At 39.5% G+C, this 24,032-nt stretch overlaps 1 protein-coding gene across 2 annotated transcripts in view; it reads left to right on the top strand.

Annotated features, from left to right (window-relative positions):
• ETV6 (ETS variant transcription factor 6) overlaps positions 1-24,032 on the top strand; it is a 343,296-nt gene that overhangs the window by 262,693 nt on the left and 56,571 nt on the right. For both annotated transcript variants that reach the window (XM_021001730.2, XM_021001729.2), the window contains exon 4: positions 11,414-11,548. In XM_021001730.2, the coding sequence (XP_020857389.1) occupies positions 11,414-11,548 (135 nt within the window). The remainder of the gene's footprint in view (positions 1-11,413; positions 11,549-24,032) is intronic.

Below are 24,032 nucleotides of genomic sequence, written 5' to 3'. Positions count from 1 at the left end.
CCTCCTCCAGCTCATTTGACAGATGAGGAAACTGAGGCAAACAGGGTTAAGCAACTTTCCCAGGGTTAGTCCCACAGGTAGCTTAGGTCTTCCTGACTCCAGGCCCAGCACTCTATCTACTGCACCACCTAGCTGCCCCAAGGACTATATTACATTCAAGAATTAACTCCTTAATGACCCCAAATATTGCTTAGAATCAAAAACTCATCTTTTGCTGACGTATAGTTATGAATCATGGGATACTATAGTCTCTGACAAATTAAAAGTGGTACACACGGTACTGAGACAGTGGAGAAGCACATTAGAGGGCAATAGAATAGGCTGCTACATTCAAAAATATGGAACATAAAAGAAAAAAGCAGAGTAAAGTATGTCATCAGAGGAGAATATGATAAGAAAAATAAAATGGTCAAATGACAAAAGTTGAGGGATGGTCAGTCTTATGTTTAGCAAGATGATGAAGGAGTTACCTTCTTTAAACCACTCCAAAGCAAAAGCCTCAGAAAAAGAAATTATGAACCAGTTACAATGTAATTAAGCCTAAATCCACAAACTAGGAAGACAGGAACACTGAATAAGCTTTTTTTAAAATGGAGGAGTGGGGGGCAGCTAGATGGATAGAGCACCGGCCCTGGAGTCAGCAGGACCTGAGTTCAATTCCAACCTCAGACGCTTACTAGCTGTGTGATCCTGGCCAAGTCACTTAACGTCAGTTGCCTCTAGATACACACAAATTTTATCCTAAAGCTCCTGCTTTAGGATCTGCCAATATACATACTACCTACCCCCACTCCTACCCCTATGGCATTGATTCAGTTTTTGAACCAACCTCACTGACTCTGCCCAGCTATTCAAAGGAAAGGGGAAGGTAGGCTAGGTGTGGGAGTAGAGGACAAAAGCAAAAGAGAGCTTAGTATAAAGTTGACTAGAATAAGAGAACTTCCATACTTGAATGCAAGAAAACTGGAAATGCAGCTGGGGCCGGCCGTGCCTCTCCATGGGCAGAGATCCAGTTAGGCTTCCAAACCCCAGAACTTGAGGAAGCTGAAGATGCCCAGCCTCAGAGGGATCTAGATGGCACTAAAAGGGCGAGGGGCCACCAAAGAGTGAGGAGACAAATCAGAAACAAGCGACTGCAGGGGGAAGAGGAAAGCCGAAAGACCCAGAGTCCAAGGGAGCACGATCATAAGGGCAGTTCACAGGCAGAGAAACCAGCCGAGAGGGTCATTTGGCTAGAAAGGACAACGAATACAGTGAAAAAAGATGCCAGAACATATAAACAAATATTATACTCTGAAGAAAAATGAACAAAGATCCCCAAAAAGGGAATCCTGTGAACTTCCCAGAGATCATCAAGCAGAAAGAAACTCTAGAATGGTTCAAAAGATTAATTAAATTTTAAAAAAAAGATATTAGAAATTTGGTTAGGTCAGAAATAAGAGCTCTCATTGCAGAACTTTTTAAAATACCAAGAAAACATAATGATGACTCTTTCCAAAGAAATAGAGATTCTGAGAAAAAGCATTACAGAATTGGAACACAAAATACAGAATTGGAAGATTTAGCAGAAGCAGAGGGACAATTCGATTGCTGCCCCAGGTACTTACTAGCTGTGTGACCCTAGGAAAGTCACCAAAACTTTCTTTTCCTCAGTTTTGTCATCTGTAAAGTGACCAGACTGCACGCAACGCCCCCTGAAATTCCATCTGCCTCTAACTAGGATTCTATGAACTTTAAAAGAACACATGAATTCTGTAGAAACCAACATGAAGGGGCAGCTGGGTGGTAGAATGGACAGAGCACCTGAGTTCAAATGCAGCTTCAGACAGTTATTAGCTGTGTGACCCTGGGGAAGTCACTTACCCCCAATTGCCCTTTTTTTTTAAAGGCAATTGGGGGTAAGTGACTTGCCCAGGGTCACACAGCTAGTAATTATCAAGTGTTTGGTCTGAGGCCAGATTTGAACTCAGGTCCTCCTGACCTCAGGGCCGGTGCTCTATCCACTGCGCCACCTAGCTGTCACCCTAATTGCCTTTTAAAAAAAAAAAGAAAGAAAGAAAGAAAAGAAACAAACCCACATGACCGGCCTTGAAGATTGGAAGTACACAGAAAACTTGAGCATTATAGGTCTTTTAGAAGAACATGACAAATAACAAAACCTGAGTGCCATACTGCAGGAAGTAATGAATGGAACATGTCCAGAATACAGACAACAAAACACCGATCTACCAAATCCACTAACTGCCGCCAGAGAAAAACCCCACAATGGAAACTCCAAGGCATACATAGTGGTTAAATCTTACAGTTTCAAATTTTAAAAAAAATTCAGGTTGTAAAACCCCAAACAACCTAAATACAAGAAAGATAGCTCGATAGCAAAATGTAGTTATAAATAAAAGACTAGATAACAAATAATTGTTTCATGTAGAGACTTTTGCATATTCTTAAAAATAAAACAACTGAAATGAGAGGCAAAAGGACAAAAAAAGAATTAAGGGGTGTGTGATTTAAATGGAACTTAAAGAATCACTGAAAAAGCAGAAAGAAGAGCGGAATAAATATTCCATGGTCCACATCTTGTTATCTCCCATTAAGTGAAGCAGCAGCTTTAGTGGGAGGGGTAATACAGGTGGATATTGGTTGAATGGGGAGAGGGGACGTGTGACAGTAGCAGCTGGACTTTATGTAAACCTCACAGTATTTTTCTTGGTTCTCTCCATGAGACTCTGGTTTGTACTGGATAGAAGAAGTGGAGGGGAAGGGAAAGCAGAGGGTAGTCTGATGCAAGAGGAAAGGAAAGAGTGCCTAAAAAACACTTCCCTCAGTGGGAAAATGTGTTTGTGGTAAGAGATGAAGGTCATGGAATGGGTCTTGTCTAGGGGGAATTTGCACATGAGGAGAGACCACCTTCTCCAAGGAGGGGTTATAGCTCTCACTGTTGCATCTCAGCCCCTACACCCCACCCCATCCCCAGGGTAGAGCCTAGCCTTAAGAGTAGTGAGTGACCATGGTATGGGCAGTGGCAGAACTGTGTTCTTGCCTTTCATTGCTCGAAGAGGACCGTGACGTCAGGAAGGTGATGTCATTGCAAGTGAATTGGATTGAAGTGAGGGAGGGCTGTGCAAAGTCACCAGCCTCACTTTCTGTCTGGGTCCAATGGCGAGATATAGATCAGGACTCCTGGAGGTGGCTCCTAGTCCTAAGGACTTGGAACACTAAGTGATCCCCATCACATGGCTACTCAGCATTATTTCCTTCATGGACTGATTTTCTCCGAGTGAGACCTAGCAGAACAAAGGATGAAGTCTACAAAAGCAATCACATAGAAATGGGATAGTGGAGGGAGTTCAGATTTCATGTTTTAGAGCCTCTGCCCTCCTGAATGACACAGAGAGAGAATAAAGAAGGAACAGAGAAGAATAAAGGTATAGTCTGGAATTCAGGATAGGCTAGAGAGGAGGGGAAATCGTGAGGACCAAAGCAAATGACAGCCTGGCAGAAAGGTTAGCAGGAAAGAACATTATTTAAACTAAGAAATCGGGGGGGGGGAGGCGGTGGGGAAGGGGGCCTTAAGAAAAGATCAGAAGAGGGGAAGAGAGATACATGAGTAAAAATAAAAAGAGGTTAGCGGTTTGAGTAAAGACAAGGAAGTTGGGCAAGGGCAGGTAAACAGGAGTAAACCCAACAGTTTGCTGTAAGAAGCAATCCAAAAGTGAAGACACATCCAGAATTGGGGGTGGGGGTGGGGGTGTTAAAGAATGTACTTGGGTCCACGTTGGGATCCTCCTACCTGTAAAAGATTTTTAAGGAGCGACTTTGAGTTTTGAAGTGAACTTTGAGCCGGCCACAAAGTATGTGTGTGTGTGCATATATATACACACATATACATATTTGTATGTATATGCATATGTATGCATACACATAGACATACAGACACATAGAGAGAGATAGAGATATAATAGCCTTGAAGGTTCTTGAAGATACCGTTTCAGTTCAAAATAAGGTCACCAATCTGTGTTGTGTAACAGCCCTTCTTTATTATGCACTCAACAAGGGGCTAGGTGGTAAAGTAGATTGGATTCTGCAGGTGGCGTGCTGTGTGACCTTGGGCATATCACTTAACCTCCTATGTCTCATCTGAGACAGGAATGATAGTATGCAACTACCTTAGGGGGAGTTTATATGGATTAAATAATTAATGATTGTAAATCTCTTTGAAGAAAGCAATAACCTAAGTTTGTTGGAGGTTTTTAAGTCTTTTGCCAGAATTTCTGGCTCTCTAATGAAAAGTGTCATTGGAACAGCTTTTTTCTTAGACTAACAATGGAATCAACTGATTCATCTTCAAGGAGAGGAATTTATGTTGTTAGTTATTTTGTATCACTCTTCTGCACTTTGTATTTACTTATCTTTGTACATATATTATATCCCACATTAGGAGGTAAGCCATCAAGGGAAGGACAGGGCTGTTTGATTTTTGTCTTTGTAGCCTCAGCATCCAGTATAATAGTGCTTGGCACATACAGTTACTAGTAAGCATTTAATAAATGCTTGTTGAATTTGTGGGGGAGAAATGAAGAATTATTGAGCTTATGTGAACTCACCGAGTTTTACAATACCAGGAGACAGCAAGGCAGGGCTCCGGAGCATTGGGAGAGCCCTCACCAGTGAACCCTTGGTTAAGATACAGATGGGCAAGATGTTTGTCCTCTGCCTTGTTGGAGAGAACATCCATTGAATCATTTGATCATTTGAGGAGGAAAATGAATGAAGGAGGGTCATAAATGCTAGAGCTAGAAGGACGTTCAGAAACCATCTGGTTCAACCCCTTTATTTTTACACATGAGGAAACTGAGGCCAGGAAAGTTAACTTCCCCAAGTTCACATGGGTAATTAGCATTATAGACAGGATTTGAACCCATGCCCTCTGATTTGTAATTGCCACTGTACTTTGCTGAGTTGATGACTGAATAGTGCTTTGGTGTTTTCAAAGCATTTGCTACACATTATCTCATCTGATCCTCACAACCTTGTAAGATAGATGTCATTTTCTCTACTTTATACATGAGGACACCGAGGTTAGAGACTGTAAGTGGTCACATGGCTAGTAAATGTCAGGGGATTCAAACCCAGTTCTGTCCATACCCCAAGTCTCTTGTTTCTTCCACATTTCCATAATTTCCCAAACTTGAAAGGTGGTCGTGTAGAAAAGAAATTAGATTTGTTTTGTTTTGGGGGGTTTTTTCCAGCTAAAAAGAAAGATCTGCCAATTAAGAAAATCAGAATAAAAATTAAAATACAAGATCAATAAAATGATAAAAGAGCATCTGGTTGCCCTCATCTGCTCAAGTCACCAGACCCACAAAAACTGCCTCCCAGGGCACCTGAAGGAATGCATTTGAGATTGTTGAGATGCTGTTAATGATCTTTGAAAAACTGGAGAATGGGAGAGGTACCACAGTACTAGAAAGGTGCAAATGCCTTGATTTTTAAGAAACGGGTTGGGGTAGATCCTGCAAAGCATAACCTGGCAAGTTTGTCTTCAGCTCCTTTAAAAATTCTAGAGCACAGTTTTTTTGTTTGTTTGTTTTTAATTAATTTATTTTGATTTATCAACAATCACTTCCATAAGCTTTTGAATTTAAAATTTTTCTCCCCCTTCCTCCCTACCACCCTCCCCAAGACAGTGCACAATCTGATATGGGCTATACATATACATTCCTATTAAACATATTTTCACATCAGTGATGTTGTAAGTAAGAATTAGAACCAACCAATAGGAGGAACCACCAGAAAGAGGAAACAAAACTCAACAGAAGAAAAAAAAATACCAAATAGTATGCTTCGATCTGCATTCAAACTCCATAGTTCTTTCTTTGGATGTGGATAGCATTTTCCATCAGGAGGCCTCTGGAGATGTCTTAGATCCTTGTATTTCTGGGAAAGGTTAAGTTTATCAATATTAGTCATGGCACAATGTGGCTGTTACTATGCACGGCGTTCTCTTGGTTCTGCTCATTTCACTCAGCATCAGACCATACAAGTCTTTGCAGGTTTTTCTGAGGTCATCCTGTTCATCATTTCTTATAGGACAATAGAGCATAGTTTTTGAAGTTCAGAGAGAGAAGCAATGGCTGCTAAGAGCCAGCCTTAATTCACACAAAAAATTTTAAAAAGTTGTGCCATTCAAGTTCATTTTCTCTTTGATCTGGCCCTCTCCCCACACAAGTGTCATACCTGGATTTCAGGAAAGCATTTGACAGTGTCGCTCATTACATCTTTGTGGATAAGATGGAGAAAGGTGGGTGAGATAATAGTACTATTGGTATAGCATTTAGAACAGAGTGAGTGCCCAGACCCAAAGAACAAAAACTAATAGATTGCTATCAGACCAGAGAAAGATTGCCAACGTAGTGCCCCCAGGGAGCTTTTCTTGGCTGTTTCTTGTTCAACATTTTTATTAATAACCTAAAGGCAGGTATAAATGGCATGCTAATTCAACTTGAAGGTAATACAAAAGTTTATTAGGATCCTGATAATCTCAGTTAATCTAGATTCTGGGACAATGGACCAGATCTTATAAGATGGGATATAATAGGGATAAATATAAACTCCTACACTTGGATTCATTAAACCAACTTCACGAGTTGAGGGGGAGGTGTAATTAGATGACAGTTTATATTTTAAAAGATCTGGATAGGTTAGTGGACTGCAAACTCAGTATGAGTCAGCAGTGTAACGTGGCAGCCAAAAACAGCAAATGAAGCTTACATTAAGAAAAGTACAGGGGGCAGCTGCGTGGTGCAGTGGGTAGAGCACTGGCTCTGGAATCAGGAGGACCTGAGTTCAGATCTGGTCTCAGACATATAACATTTACTAGCAGTGTGACTCTGGGCAAGTCCAGTTGCTTCACCCCCCAAAAAAAAAGAAAGAAAGAAAGAAAGAAAAGCACAGTACCTGGAGGTTATGATAGACCCACTATACTCTGGGATATGATTAGCCATGCCTTCAGTTTGGCGCATCCTGTTTTAGGGAGGCCATTGACAAATTGGGGCATGGCTAGGATGGTGAGAGGCCTGACCACCATGCTCTGTAAGGATCAATGAAAGGCTAAAGGGATGTTTCTCCTAGAGAAGGGAAGACTTGTAGGAGGTATTTTTTATTTAAAAATGAAAATCAATGCACTCTACACTTAGCTAAAAGTTCAGTGCTCTCACTTGCTTTGTCTAGAATCCAAAGAAGGATCTACCATAGATCATAGAATTTTACATTATAATTGAGGAAGAAACAAATACATAGATAGCAGTGGTATAAGGATAGGAGAGATCTAGACATAGTTTTATGTTAGTCAGTGTTGGGGAGTTTGAATTGGGAAGAGTATAGAATCAAGTCAGCAACACCACTTTGGAGGTTTTCGTAAGAGGATGGGTACCTGAACTAGGGTGTTCATAGTGAGAATAGAGAGTAAGTAAGTAGAGCGTAAGTAAGTATTGGATGTGAGATTTATTGCAGAAGTAGAAGGGAAGAATTCAGCAACTAATGGGACTTGTGAAATAAGGGAGAGGAAAGGGTCAAAAGATTATGCAGATTTTGTAATCTTGGGAACCATAGTAAGATCATGGTACTAATAACAGAAATAAAAAATGTATTTTGAAGGGGCAGGCTTACAGAACAAAGATCAGTGCAGCTGTGGATTTGTTTAGCTTGAATAGATAGCCAGATGGAACTATCCAGCAGACGTTTGTAAATATGGGACTGGAGCTGAGGTGGGGTAAGGTGGAAAGCTGAGAGTGGCAGTATAGATTTGGGAATCATCAGTATGAAAGGGGAAATTAGAATCATTAGACTGGAAAGGAATCACCGAGGGAAAGAGTGTGAAGATAGATTAGAAAGCCTGGGACACCAAATGCACCCAAGATGACAGTGAGTTGGAAGGATGGAAAGACGGAAGATTGGGGTCCAATTGCAGAGTTTCTGAATTCAGCATCTTGGAGGTATTGATAATTTTAAATGGTGGTAAAGTGTGTCATGTGACTCCTGTCCCACCCGTTCATGAGTGTTTGAAGTAGACTGGGGGTCATAAGAGAAATGAGTGCTGTCTTCAGGTTATTTTAAGAGCATTAGATTGAAGAAAGATCAGACGTGCTCTGCTTGTCCCCAGAAGGCAAAACCAAGAATAGTAGATTTTGATTTGACAGAAGAAAAACACTGCCTAGTGGTTAGAGATGTTCCATTGTGGATTGAGCTGCTTCAAGAGTTACTTACGGAAGGTTTCAAACAGAAACCGGATGTTTTGTAGAGGTGATTTTTATTCAGGTAGGGGCTATACAGAGATGACCTGAAGCATCTTCTACCCTGACATTCTATAATTCTTTGGTGTTGGGAGGAGATTCCTACATTAGATCATAACTTTATTAATGACTCTCAGGGACCTTCCACGCTGAGATGCTGCTATTGACGGTACACAGGTAGGACGTACAACAGGAGTTCTTTCTCCAGTAGTGCTCAGTTTGTGCTTTACTAGACCCATCCTTCTGCTTGGTCCTCCTTTTGGAGAGTGGTACAGATTTATGAGATCATAGACTTAGAGGTGGAAAAAACCTTAGGGGTCCTGAAGTCCAACCCTCCTTTAATTTATAGACGTGGGAACTGAGGCACAGAGGGATTAAATAATTTGCCAAATGTCACATCTAACAAGTATCTGAGTTGGGATTTAAGCCCACATAGTCCTGATTCTGCATGACATGACCCAACTTTGGATTCATTCTTAGAATTAAGGAGGTTTTTTGTTTATTTTTATAAATGTGTATATAACTATCTAGCCAATGTAGGGCTCCCTCCTATGTCCACAGGTTCGTTACTGCCTTACTCCAGTTTAATAATTCATTAACCCCTGTGATATGAATATATAAGAGTTAGGTAAAAGGTAGATTGTGTGTGTGCAGCATGGTGCTCACCTGTGATGCCATTAATCAGTTTCCCTAACTGGAGAAGGGAAAGGAGCCTCCTCCACTTGGCTTCCACGTTCACTGTTTTAGCCCCTAGCCTAAGCAGTTCAACATTTCTCTAGGCCTGCCTGAAAGAACGGTGTAGAGAGTATAAAAAAGTACTATATAGAAAAATGAAAGGGTAGAAAAGTACCATCAAAGAAAAGTGTCAGAACTACCAGGAGAATGCATGTCAGTATTGTACCCTATTGGCCTTATGCAGGCTACGTCCACTAAGCCGGAAAGATGGGCCCTAAGGAACAAAAAACTGTAACATTTTCAGTGCAATCAATATCATTGTAAAAAATAAGATCATAGACGTAGTGCTGGAAGACACCTTAAAGGTCATTTAATCTAACCTCCTTATTTTATAGATGAGGAAACTGAGACCCCAAAGCTTAAGTGATTTGCAAAAGTTACATACGTATAAAGTGGCAGAAATTAGATTTGAACCCGGGTCCTTTGACTCCAAATTCAGTGATCTTTCCCCTTTACCATGCTGTGTGTGTGTGTGTGTGTATCCATATATGCTCTTTTGCCTTGTGTATTTGTATATATACATGAGTATGTGTGTATGAATGCATGCATGTGGGGGGGGGTAACATGGGGATAGGGGAAGGAAGAAAGAAGTGGTGTCTATAAAGGTAATGCTTCCCTTTCTCACCTATATAAGCTTTCCTCATATTTCACATCTAGACTTGACCCATAGGTTTGAAAATCAAGCCTCAGTATCCCCTTTTTTCTCTTTTAGAGATGACAGCAGGCTTGCTTCTCTAATTACTGGAGAAGCTGAGCACTTCTTAAAAGTAGCACAGTTATGTTCCCTGCCTCAGCCTTCTGGAATGAATCCCCTAGTTGGAAATCATTCTTTAGTAATAATTATTCATTTTAATGAATATAAATTTTTTTTTAAAGTTTGTTGGCTATTTTTATCCTGAAAACCACCAAAATAAAGCAGAAATGTAACCTATAAATACAAGCATGATGCTGTCAGTCATTCAAGAGCCAGAAAGAAATTAAGTCAGGCCAAAAAGAAATAAAGCAGTAGGCAAATGATTATTTTAGTAAAAAAAAAAATCTAAAACTAGGTCCATTCAGTAGTCCATTGGGCTATTTTTTGCCTCATCATTGCTCTGACTGCTATTAAGTTAGATGGCATTATTCACAAAGCATTTGTAAACCTAACTTCTGTGTAGATACCAGCTGTTGTTGTTGTTACTGGAGTTAACTAGAGGATCCGTAAGGTCTCAGCAACACATTGCCTGGGATACTGAGAGGTTAAGTGACTTGTCCTTGGTTACACAGTAAGTTTGTGTCAGAGGTGAGAATTGAACCCTAGTCTCATTGACCCCAAAGTGAGCTCCCTATATACTGTGTTCTCTCTTATTTATATAAATATACGCATTGTAATTAAAGAACTGGGCCTGAATCCCTCCGCAAAGTATATTTCTCTTATTCTCCTAACTTGTTTTACTGAAATCATGGAAAGCATCCAGGTATCATGACTGTGGCATCTTTCAGTCCTTAGCTTCCTCTAGCAACAGTCACACACATTAATAACAATCAAAATACAGAGACGGTGAGAGGAACAAAGTCAAAGTAAAGACACAGAGCTCCCTCTGACTTAAAACAAAGTTTGGGGTCTGATCAAAAGGTGAAAGAGTGGAGATTTGCTGTGGGAAGAAATTAATATAGAGTGTTTCTCAGTTTCATGCTGTTTGGGGAAAAATATAACTAACTACAGCCCACCCACCATATGCAGCTAAATTAGGTTGGTAATTAAAGTATATGTTAAAAATAGTTAAAATTAGAGACAAAGCCCTATTGTTTAGTACTGTTGTTGGCCGCTTATCTGTGTTGGGGAGAAGGGTGTGAGGGGGCTAGTCAGAGGACTTTGGTATTTTAAAGATTAATCACCCCGCCCCTGAAGGGTTTTAAGACACCCACCTGCATTTTGGGTTTGGTTGTAGGCCAAAGGAGTGTGACAAGTCTCATGGCATTTTTTTTTTCTAATTTAGCACTGGGTAGGCATTTAAAATGCCAGATAGATCAGGACTGTCTCCCTTCCAAAACAAAGGTCAACCCCTCCACATTTGAGAGAAGTGGCTGACCTCCGAGGGTGCTTGTCAAGGAATATTGAAACCTTGGACAGATGCCAGTGTGTATTAAAGAAAGAAAGCAAACTAAAATCTGAGGCCATTGAAAAATAACTTCCAAAGTAATAGCTCTGAACTGACTTGTACCTTTCTCCCACCTCTTGACAAAGCTTGCAGGGAGCAGATTTTTCTCTGCCAACAGCTTTCTACCCAGAAAAATATGGATCAGGGTCCTTGGAAGTCGTGACAGCCAGAGCCTGGCCGGGATAATCCCATGACCCTCTCCCCTTTCGTCTTTCCCCCCACCAATTTCTTTCTTTTTCATTTCAGGTGATGTGCTCTATGAACTTCTTCAGCATATTCTGAAGCAAAGGAAGCCGCGAATTCTCTTCTCACCATTCTTTCACCCAGGAAACTCTATTCAAACACAGCCAGAGGTCATGTTGCACCAAAACCATGATGAAGGTACAGAGTGGCCTCCCATATTTATCCCTTGGTGGTCTAGACAGGTCTAGTGGGTTACCTGACAAGTGGATTCTGTTCCTGGACAATCATTTAATCAATCAACCATGGCTTTATACCAAGGTCACCACCAGCCCCCCTTACCTGGAATGCCTGCTTCCTTCTCAACTCCACCTCTTGAGAGTCAACTCAAGTGTCACCTTCTACATGAAGCCTTTCTCGCTCTCCAAATCCTGATTCTTCCAAAACTACCTTTTATTTCTTTCATGCAGAGGGCAGCAACTGTTTAATTTCTGCCTTTGTCTTCCTAGTGCTTAGCGCATAGTAGGAACTTAATAGATGCTTGTTGAGTGTTTGATGGACTCGACAGATAATTATTGAGCACTTACTACTGCATTAGTCTTCTTGCTTCTAGTCTCTCCCATCCCTCTCCAATTCAACCTCCACAGTGCTGACAAAGTAATCTTCCTAAAGCAGAGCTCTGACTATGTCATTTTCCCTCTCAGGGATCTTTACTGGCTTGCTATTGGCAGTAGGATAGAATATACCCTTATCCTGATGTTTAAAATCTGTAATCTTGCTCCCACCATACTTTTCAGATTTACATCCTATTACTTCCCTTCACACAATTCCAGCTGAACTAGAATATCAGGTATTTCTTAAATTTTACACTATCATCTCCCACCTGTGTCTTCATAGAAGTTGGCTTACATCCCTGGAACCCTAAGCCATGAGTGAGGAGTTGAGTCAAGGACATTTCCCTCTTAACTTCCATCTCTTAGGATCCAACTTCCTTCAAAGCCTATCCTCATCCCCCTAGTTTTTAGTATTCTCTCTCTCCAAAAATTGTCTGACATTTGTTTATCTTTCTACTTCTTGTGTCCCCTAATAGAATGTAAGCTCCCCTTTTTTTTTTGTACCCCCAGCACCTAACACAGGGCCTTGCCTAGTAGATGTTTAATAATTAATACTGCTAATTGAATTAAATTGAATTGAATTGCAAGGTGCTAAGGGCATATACACAGATCAGTTGATCAACGCTGTGTGCCAGACACTGGGCTAGGTGCTAGGGACCAAAGTGAGACAGCCTCTGCCCTCTGGGAGTTTTCATTCTGTCAGGGGAGACAACATGCTATATACCATGCATGTGAGAGATAAAGCTGATGGTGAAGCATATCTAGCTCATGATGTATGAGAATCAGCTGAAGTAATGGTTGAAGAAGAAAAGCCTGTCTTTGAGTATTTGAAGGGCTCTCTTGTCTACAATGGGTAGAAGTTACCAGGAGGCAGATTTTGACTCAATGTAGGGAAATGCTTCCTGTTGAAATGTCCAAAACTGGAGTTTGCTACTTCAGAAGACAGCAAATTTTCCCAACTAGAGGGTCTCAAAGCAGAGATTGGGTGACCAGTTCCAGGCATGTTGTAGAGGAGATTCCTGTTTCAGATGGGATTTCAGTCAGTCAATAAGCATTTATTAGCACCTACTGTATTCCAGGCACCAAGCCTGTTCCAAGTGCTAGGGAAAGAAAGAAAAGCAAAAGACAGTAAGACAGTCTTGTCCTCAAGGAACTTACAGTCTAATGGGACTGTCAAAGAACGGGGGAGGGAATAAGCACTTATTAAGCACTAATCCCTTTATAAATATTATCCCACTGGGTCATTTGAGCTGAACTAGGACTGATGCCAAGGTCCCTTCAACTCTTGGATTCTATGATTTGAAATATTTTTGTCTCCATCTTATATAAGAGAGAATAAAAATGAGATATTGTTAAATAGCACTTGGGAAAAGATTTCTCCCCCCCCCCCCTTCAGCTCTGAAGGGAAGATGCAGGCTTCGCCAGTTCCATTTTAACAAGGCCTTTGATCTTACAAATCCTTAGCCTACTACACAGAAAATAGATTAAAGAACAAAGACTGTGAGAGATCAGGAGAGAGCACACTATATTTATGTGCACATGTCAAAATAAATCCCAACCATCATAGACGTAAAGTATGTAGTCTTTTTTCATGTGGACTGAATGTTTGTAATTATGTCCATAAACAGCATGATCTAGTGGAAAGAACAGTGGGGTCTGGAGTAAAAAGACTTGGGTCCAAACTCAGCTATAACAGTTGCTATCTCTATGACCGTGGACAAGTCGTTTTAATTGAGCCTCTTCAAGGCTTAGTTTCCTCATCTGTAAAATGGAGATAATGATACTCCCACCTAACTTATATAACTATCTTTTGCCTCTATTCCCAGCACTTAGCACAGTACCTGACACAGGGGAGATGCTTAATAAATGTTGATTGATTGATTGTAAAAAAATATATATATATATAGATAGATAGATAGATAATGAAATGCTATATGTGAACACAAGTTATTTTGACAAGTCACTTTCCTGCTATTATTATTGCATAGTTAACATTCTATGGAGAGTTGCACAGGTGGATAAAATGCCTATGGTTTTTGCTTTTTGTTTTTCTTTCTTGCAATTGAGTAAGAATACTGGGAAGTAAGCTCACCTTCTATAAACTCACTGGGAAGTGAGCTCATCGTCTATAGAGTCATCAAAAATGTCTTCAGGATAACTCCAATAGCAGATATCATGTATTTTGTCCTGTTACCATGTGGATTTAAGTTCTTCTGTCAGGTCTCTCTACTCTGAAAGCTTTTCATTCAATTAGTCACTCGGCCGATAAAGTATTAAGTACCAGCTATGTGTCAGACACTATGCTTGGTGCTGAAAATACAAAGACTAAACTGAAACATTTAATGTCCTCAAAGAACCTACATTCTCTCAGAGGTCACAACACATATCTAAGTCAGTACAACATACTGAAACCATGTGAAAAATAAATTGAGGGGGAAGAGGGTGCTAGTTGACTAAGGTATTGAGAAAATCTTCATGTAAAAGAGCATGGTGCTCGAATAGAGGTTTAAAGAGAAAACAAGATATATGAAGAGGTGGAGATGAGGAACAGATGCCTCCCAAGAATGGGGGGGTTGCCAGTGCACAGGATCAAGGCAGGAGATGGGTTATTATGTGTGAAGAACAGTAAGAAGGCTGGCTTGGCAAAACCATAAAGTACATGAAGGATTGTAATGTATAATAAAGAAGGGTAGGGCCAGGTTGTGAAGGTCTTTACAAGCCAAAGAGAGAAACTTAGATTTCTTTCCAAATACTTTGGAGATGAGGAGTATTAGATATAAATGCATATACTAAAAATGTTGCTCTTAAATTTTTATGGCTCAATGTTATGTCTGAATAGTTGGAGGGTATAATTCAGCCTCTAATGATGCTCTGATATCTGAGCATCATTCTGATCTATTTGCTGACTTCACAAGGATCTTTTTAGGGGGTCTGTAGCTGTACTGTAATACAGAGATTTGTTGTCTCTTAGTTTACACAGGAGAATGAGCTTCCAGTCTATAATTCCATTTGCTTATTGATGTCTTTCTGGATATTCAAAAGATGGCATATTTTTGCCGCCTGCCCAAGTTCCGCCACTTTCCAACATTATTTGCATTGATCACTGAATCCAGGATCTTTAAGGATGACCTTTCTGTAATTTCTGGTAATAATGACCTGATCCTGAGTCACTATCATAATGCCCTCTCTTTCTAGAAACAAATCTTCCTGACTCTGTTCTTCATGTCTTTGTCAACGCACTGTTTGGTTGAAGCTATGTGGATGTTATCCATGGAAAACCTTAAGATTCCACTTTTTGATCTTAGCCACATCATAGGCCCCAGCCAGAAATAAACTACTTTTGGCAGCACTTGACAAATCCAATGGGGTGTTCAGCCTTTACTATTGTTTTGTAGAGTGAGGGCTCTGCTCCAAAAGTAAATGTCTGACTTGTTTACCATGTGCTCAGTCAATCAGTCAGCAGGCATTTATGCCAGTGCTAGGTGCCAGAGAAGAAAATACAAAGAATGGAACAATTCTTACCCTTGTGGATTTGACATGCCAGTGGTGGAGACATTGAGTCCACACAACATACATTTAGAAGTATGAAGTGAATAGTACACAGTAGTTAAATACAAAGTAGTTGGAATGGGAGGGTATTAGCAGTTTGGTGGATTGAGAAATACTTCGGGCAGAAGGTCAGGAGAGTGATTCTGTGAAGCACAGGTTAAGAGGAAGTCAAAGGTTTTTGTAATAATCAATAAAGGCCATGTAAATATTACATTGCTTTATGGTGACTTGTTCAATTCAGTAAACATTTTCAATAAACAGTTATTGGGTGCCTACTATGTACCCCACAGAGTGCTAAGTGTTGGGGATACAAAAAGTGGTAGAGGATAGTCCCTGCCCTCAAGGAGCTTACAAACTAACGAGAGACAACATGCAAACAAATGTACACAATCTATATACAGGATAAATAGGAAGCAATTAACAAGTCACTGGAATTAAGAGGGTTTGGGGTAGGCTTCTGTAAGAGGTCAGATTTTAGTTAGGACTTAAAGGAACTGAGGGAAGTGAGTAGTCAAAGTGTAAGAGGTAAAATATTCCAGGCATGGAGAGAATGCCCAGACCTGAGAGATGGGGTGTCTTGTTCTGGAACAGCCAGGAGGCCAGAGTCACTGGATCGAAGAGTACATGTTAGGTAGAAAGGTATAAGAAGCCTGAGAAGGTAGAAGGGGGCTAGGTTTGAATGCCAAACAGAGAATTTTGTATTTGCTCCTGGAGGCAATAGGGAGCCACTGGAGTGGGGAGGGGATGACATGATCAGACTTGAGTTTTAGGAAAATCACTTTAGTGTTAAATAATCACTGAATCAATTATGAATTGTTCTTTAAGCGTCTGGAACTTTTTAGCTTTTTTCCTTCTCAGTGAAAATACTGTTTGCTTATAAATGTATATTTTTGAGCAGCATATTTTGAGCTGTTAATACATCTGTATAAAATATATAAATACATAATTGGCCCATATTTGGAGGGGTCTCTGGTGCTCTTATGTTTTGTTAATAAATATGTGATGCTTTCTATTATTAAAAAAAAAAGATGGAAACAAGCTTGTCACAGAAGACACTGGTTAAGTGCTTTGCTAATAATTCCTGCACCTATGAAACTATGAAACACTTGAGCCAGTATGATGGATCTTCTCTAGCCCTACCACTTTTCCAGTTTTGCAGAAAACCTAGAATTACTTCTCTAGGTGTATTCTATCATTCATTATATTAACCATATCCAAGCTTTCTGTCTTGTGTTTGATCTGTCTTCTGCTTTTGTTATCTCGAACTTTTTTAGACCATACAGACCAGAAATTTTTGCCATAGCCTCTTTCAGGGGTTCACTCTCTGTCCTCTAATTTCTTGGTTTCTCAACCTTTTTTTTTTAATTTTAGTTTTATTGATATTGCAATGTTGATTGTGTTCCTTCTGCTCCTTTGACTCCTTCAATCTACTCCCTTCACTTTTTTGACTTTTAATTATTAGTTAAAGTTATCAAGAACTTTTGAGGTACTTTTATTTTTTGTTTCTTTTTTTAACTGGGCAATATGGTGTTCAGATTTTCTGCTGCCCATGCTTGCCAGACATTGATGTAATCTGCCAATGGTTTTCCACAGTCTTCAGTAGTTTTCTCAAGCTCCTTCTTTTGATAGTTTGATAGGAACTCTTAGATAGTTCCACCTTTTCTTGTATGGTCCTTACTATAGCAGTTGCATACATCTCGTGTGTGGATCCTGAAATGTCCGATATTGTGGAAGAATATGGCTATAGAAGATAACAGCTTTTTTGAACTACTCTGTTATTTTGATGCGACTGCTCTATTAGTTGGACTCATGCCATACCCTTCTCTTTTTTCAAAATCATTTGAAATAGCATTGTTTTTTGCCATGTTTCATTATTAGGTCATGCCTCTAGAATATGTACTAAGTGCAGATTTTCAGTGCCCATAGGTTATGTGCTTTTCCCTTTCCAGATTTAAATAACTCCTCCATTTCTACCTTTATTTCATCTAATCTGGGATTGGGAATGAAGTTATTTCTTATGATTGAATTGATCTATAAAACATTGTGAATGTGGCTTAGAACTGAGGTTATTGTTGACAAAAAACAGGATGAAGTCCTTGTCTATAACTGGTAAGATCTGTTTCTAGTTTTGTTAGGATTTGATATCAGCACATAATAAAAGCATTCATATCTTCAGTTCATTTCATGCACACTCATGGTTTGTCCCTGTTATTGTCATCCATATCTGCACCAAAGCATTTCTAGCAGGTGGGTTATTGGTATTTCAGAATTGATGCAATTCATCTTTCTTTTTCATGGCCATTAGAACATCAAGGAGTGCTGCTCACTTTGCTCTTTTCTGTATCAGGCTCGTTATCACAATCGTTCCAAGTGGCCTGCAGCCCTATCCTGCTCAATGTATTGATTGGATTCAAAGGAGCAGTTACTTACTGGGGTACTAATTCAGTCATTGCAATCACCAGAGCCCAACTGGCCAGTGTTTCAGGCAGGATTCCTCCAACATCTTGACAGCTGCCATAGAAATCTCAGAGCACACAAAATCCCCAATATACCTCACCCTGGATAGCATTCCCTTGTCTTTCCATTCTCTCTCTCCCTTCCTCACTTCATGAATGATGGGCTAGATTTTGAGGAAGCTATTATTATTATTATTATTATTATTGTCACTATTATATCATTCACTTCATCTTTTTAGATTAAGTTTAGACAGAAGTGCTTTGAGGACAAGTGTCTATCCAGCTTTGTGTATACATGTACATGTATGTGTGTGTACATGTATACGTGTACATGAATCTATATTCTGTAGACTGTTGTACAAGTACATTAAATGGCAAGTTGTAATCGAATTAGAGAATTGATACACAAACTCATCTTCTTTAGACTCATTGAAAGTGTCTTTGGGACAGCTTCAAAGGACAGATAAGACATCAGGGAAGCCATATACCTCATTCTGTTCCCACATGGATTTAATTTCTTCTGCTAGGTTTCTATATTTTGTAAGTTTTCCATGTAACTTGAAGAGGAGTAGTATTTGGGATGGTGACATTTATTAAAGTTTTTATAAATCAGTATTATATCCAGGTAATTGCAGGCAACAGGTCAGACTGTGAGGTTGGTCTGATTCTAGTAGAATCTATCGATTGAGTGGTCCAGCATATTTTGAGTTCTTTATTTGTAGTATGGGGATTTATCATCTATCAGTCTTCGAAAGATGGTGAGCATCTGATGTCATCAGGTCACGTCTTGTTAACTTTTCAGTACATGCTAAATTTTTATGGCCTTCAATGATGTGTAGTTTATGTATGTATGTTTGTGTGTGTGTGTGTGTGTATACATGTACATATATACAGATAGTTTTTATGGTATCATATTTTCATAGCCTTCATTAATCTATTTCACTTCATATATCGTAGAGTAATCTACATTGATCACTAAGTTCAAGCACTTTAAGGATAATTTGACTGTATTTTTGGTGCCAAATGAGCCTGAATTGCTATCATAGAAAACCCTTCATTTCCACAAATAAATCTGCATGACTCAGCCATTTGTTCAGTGCTTCTTTGTTAACCTACTGCATTTATGTAGCCATTACTCATGGAAGGCTTTTTGATCCTGCTCTGGGACCTTAATGGATTCATTGGCTCTCTCTGGAGGTGAGCTGCTTTGAGTTATATTTGACAAATCTAACAGCATGTACATATTAACAGCCTTTGCTATCCTTTTACCTGTTATTACCTTTATTGTTAATATCTGTCTGGTTACAGCTGTTTTTCAAACCCTGTGTGGGCCAGTTGGCATCTTACTTTGTTTCCTGGACACAAATTGTACCCATCTTAGAGAGAGATACATACCTTTGCTCATGAAGGAAGCAAGATAAAATAAGAGGTAGATGGATATACACTCCTGCCTGCAACTCGCAAACACATCCAGACTTCTGCTCTAAGTACATCATTATCATTTTCTTCATAGGTAAAGGATATCAAAGATCAAAATTATTATAAAGCTAGAAGAAAAACCACTTGTGGGGAAAAAAAGGTGGTATACAATGGAAAGAACTATCTTCATCTATTTAAATAATTATTTATAGTGAAAAATTAGTAATGGATAGTAGAAATGACAGTCATTATAAAAATAATTTTATGCAGACAGAGGTTTAACTAATATAAATCTATGATCATAGCAGGGAGACCAAAAGAGGCCTAAAAAGCATCATAGTTTACTAATTGATTGATTATTTGCCAAAGGAAAAAGAATTAAGTAATGAAGAAATAAAGTAATAAAAAGCATTCATTAAGTGTTTACTATGTACCAGTCGCTGTACTAAGTAATGAAAATACAAATACAAAAAGAAAAATAGTCTCTGCTCTCAAAAAGCATGAGTTATGATAATAATTGTTGTGATTATTATTCATGATGATAATAATAAAAGCAAACATTTATGTAGCACTTTAAGGTTTAAGTACTTTATAAATATTCTCACTTTCTCCTCACAACTCTGGAAAGTAGGTACTATTGTTATCTCCTTTTACAGCTGAAGAAACTGAGTCAAACAGAAGTGAAGTGATTTGCCCAGGGTCACATTGCTAGCAAATATCTTAGGCTGGATTTGAATTCAGGTCTTCCTGGCTCCATATACATTATTGTATCCAGTGCACCTCCTAGCTGTCTCCGCAGTACAGGAAGACAGCACATATTGGGTAGTGGTGGTCAGGGAGGGATGCTTTGGCTTGAGAAATCACATATAGTAAGGAGCCAAAGAATTGATGAGTTTCTCACACAAAGTCATTTTTACTGCTCTTCTGAGTAAATAAAATGCTGACATAAAAAGGGGAATACTGCCTTGTGCTTGAAAATACAGCCGCAGAGATAACCTCATTTAACAGCTCTCTGCTCATAAATAATGAGGTATATGCTTGCCAGAAGCATTTACTACTGTGATTTTAGTGATCCCAGCAAGAGTCCAAGTTGAAGAGGGATTCCCTGTGGATGGTGAGGGCCTCCAGATGTTCCTGTTTATGGATGACATCTTAGAACCTCCTGGATGAAATATATAACCACTCAAAAGATTTTGGCCTAATCATCCATATAGGAAAACCCAAGTGGATGAAGAATGCCTTGATTAGATTATGACATACAGTTATAGGGAGGCATTGTAGAGCTCATCTGTTAGTATATGTATCTGAGACAGTACAAATGAATGAGTAAGTCCTAGAATTAAATAGGAGGAGGTGAGCACATTAAATGGCCTTCAGAAAACTACAAAACTTTTTTCATGATCCCATGCTTCTCCCAGGGACAAAGGCACATCTTTTAGATGCCACCATTCTTCTAATGGTGGTATATGGCTTTGAGACGTGAAGTATAACAGTTAACATACAACTGAAAGTGAATATCACAAGGATGACAGTGGGTAAATACATGATGGATGTATTAGATGTGTGCAACACATAACAAGTGAGAAACTTTGAATAACGGGAGCAAAAGGAATAAATGTATGACAGAAGAAAAAAAAAAACGATGGACTAGAAACATAGCAATGATGAGAGATGACAGACAGACAGCCTGAGTTCTCCATTGGCCTCTGTGTCAGGTCAGGAAAAATGAGGAAGGCCTTCAGCACATTGGGTGGATCTCCTGCTGAGAACAGAATGGAGGACAGAGATGAAAGTCACATAAGATGGGCAGGCCTGAATGGATTGTGAGCTACATAATTAGAAAGAACATCCATATGGATAAGATTACAGTTTCATCTGAGTATGTGAGTACAAAAGACAGCACTTTGCAATCTACCTAATGCTTACCATTATCCCTGGTTAAATTAGTAAGCATCCTGAGAGTATGTTTTTTTTTTTCTCATGCTTTACCTGCATAGCCTGCTTTGGAGTTTATTGTTTTGGTTGGGGGTTTTTTGACCTAAATGTTTGGGCACCTAAAATTCTTGTTCCCTGGTGTGGTTTTTTTTCCCCTTTAAGCTTGTTGACCATTGCCAAGAGGAGGGGTGGGGGTCCTAATATTTTGTTTTTGTTGTTTGGAAAATGTAAAGGGTTTTTTTTTGTTTGTTTTGTTTTGTTTTAATGATTCACACATCAGAACCTGATCCTAAGCAGTGACAGTACTAATTTGTGCCGTCTCTCACAGCAGGTAGCCTCGCTTTCCTGTTGTAGAATAAATGAATGTTTCTTGTGTACTTTCTACTTATCTCTTTCACCCTCCATCCCACTATTTTCACTCTGACTAAATTTAGCCTCCCTCCCCTCCCCCACCCCTATTTCATTTCTCCTTTCCTTTTCCCTTTTGTTATTTCTCTCATGAACATTTCCAGCTTAGATAATTGCCAAAAACCTACTTTGTAGAAGAAAGAAGATTCCACCCTGTCTTTGCAGCTCCAATATATATATTCCCCATCCCTCCTACCCCCCCAGAAAAAATTCCCATATGGTATTTTTAAAATTCCTGGGATTGAAGGCTTATGGTGTCACCACAGCACAAATCCTTTCTCTTTCCCCCCATGTCTGATTTGACTTACAAATGAGTATGTTTGGTATTTGCTCTCATTTGCAGCAGTCCGCATCAGTGGGAAAACTACTCTGCTTGCTTACTTTCAGAGCTCTTCCTAAACCTTATCCAGAGGTCCAGGCATGCCTCTTCAGAGAGACCCATCTGTGGGCAAGCTTTTCTCTCATTGCATGGGTTAGAGAATGACACTAATGAATGCAAAGACACTGTTTGCGTCACTGCATGGGTCACTTAGTTTCATGCAGTCTCTGATTTCAGGTGTAATAGGTTTCTAGAAATAACATTTCTAAACAAGCCACCAGCAGAATCCTGGCTACCAACGAGGTGTTTCTTCATTGCCTATTCCACTGTCTTCATTATTAGACATCAATGGAAAATGGTGGGTGAGTGAGGAAAGGTCGTAAGATATGAAATAGGTATCTTGATAAGGCAGATTTGAATGAATTTTTCTCTTTGCCGAGCCAGAGTTTTAGGTTGCTTTAGGTGGCTTTACTTTGACCCAATCCCCTATTCACCTTGAGAACCAAAATAGCAGGAACAATGGAAAAACCACAGTTCAAATCCTGCCCCCTAACATATTAGCTGTATATCTATGTGGCAAGTCATATAACCTGTCAGAAACTCAGTTTCCTCATCTGTAACATGGAGAGAACGATGCCTGTAGTACCAGGCCTTCACAACAGTGAGGCTCAAATGTATGGGGAGAACTTTGCAAACTTTAAAACATTCTCATTAGGATTGTTCCCACAAGGAGTAAAAGCACCTATCTGTTATCTCTGTCAATGACAGTGTAACCACCATACTTGGACTCAGAGATCACCACGAGAAAACAGAAATGGCAGTAAGGAAAAAAAAAGCAAACAAACAAACAGGAAGACCAGTTAGATCCGAGCAAGTATACCTCAAGGAAGTCTGAGCTGAAGGTGACAAAGTTTTGAGAGCGCTGAAAGATCAAATCTCAAGATATCTCAAAAGCCAGAAAAATCTAAATAGTCTTTAAAAAAAAAAAACCATGAATATTCTCACTGTGAAAAAAGGCAGTCATGAGGATATGAGTAAACTAACCACCATGTCATTTGCCTGCTTTCTCATCTCAACAAAATCTTCATTAAAAAAAAAATGAATACATGTATCAAGAGCGTCCTTAATGAAAGTATGAGGATGGAGTAGGCAAGTTTTTATAATGGCTAGATCAACAACAACAATAATGATAGGAATGATTAGTATTTATAAGGGCAGCTAGGTGGTGCAGTGGGTAGAGTTCCAAGCGTGGAGTCTGGAAGACTCATCTTCCTGAGTTCAAATGTGACTTCAGACACTTAATAGCTGTGTGACCCTGGACCCAACCCTGTTCACCTCAGTTCCTCATCTGTAAAATGCACTGGAGAAGAAAATGGCAAACCACTCCAGTATCTTTGCCAAGGAAACTCCAGATGGAGTCACAAAGAGTCAGACTTGAATGAAAATGATTCAACAACAATAACAGTAAAATTAAATGAAAGTTTAGAAAACAAAAAATACATGCCCAGAATGTACTACTGCCAGAAAGGGGCACAGTGGCGTGAAAGATACCAAAGAAGGATAGAAAAGGCAATGGGCTTATCATGTCATGTCACAAGAATGAGATATAACAAATAGACATTCCACACACCATACCGGGACCAGCATCATTTCAAGATCCAGAGAAAGGTCCTCAGCATGATAGCAACCATCTCCATGCCTTATTAGAAAATTTCCTGACCTCTTGTGGCTGAAAAAATCATTGTCTATTGTTACCTATTTACCTCTACATCCCAGTCATTTTTTTTACCAACCTTTCCATATTTAATGTTTCCTTGTGACAAAGAAAAACAAGAAACAACATTCAAGATAGTGACCTTAAGGGTACCAGGTGGCGCAGTGAATACAGCACCTGTCTGGGAGTCAGGGGGACCTGAGTTCAAATCTGGTCTCAGAGCAGACACTTGACACTAGCTGTGTGACCTTAGGCAAGTCACTTAACTCCA

Source organism: Phascolarctos cinereus, unplaced genomic scaffold (genome assembly GCF_003287225.1).
Source record: "Phascolarctos cinereus isolate Bilbo 61053 unplaced genomic scaffold, phaCin_HiC Scaffold_1;HRSCAF=81, whole genome shotgun sequence".
Lineage (NCBI taxonomy): Eukaryota > Metazoa > Chordata > Mammalia > Diprotodontia > Phascolarctidae > Phascolarctos > Phascolarctos cinereus.
This window is presented reverse-complemented; position numbering and strand designations above follow the sequence as displayed.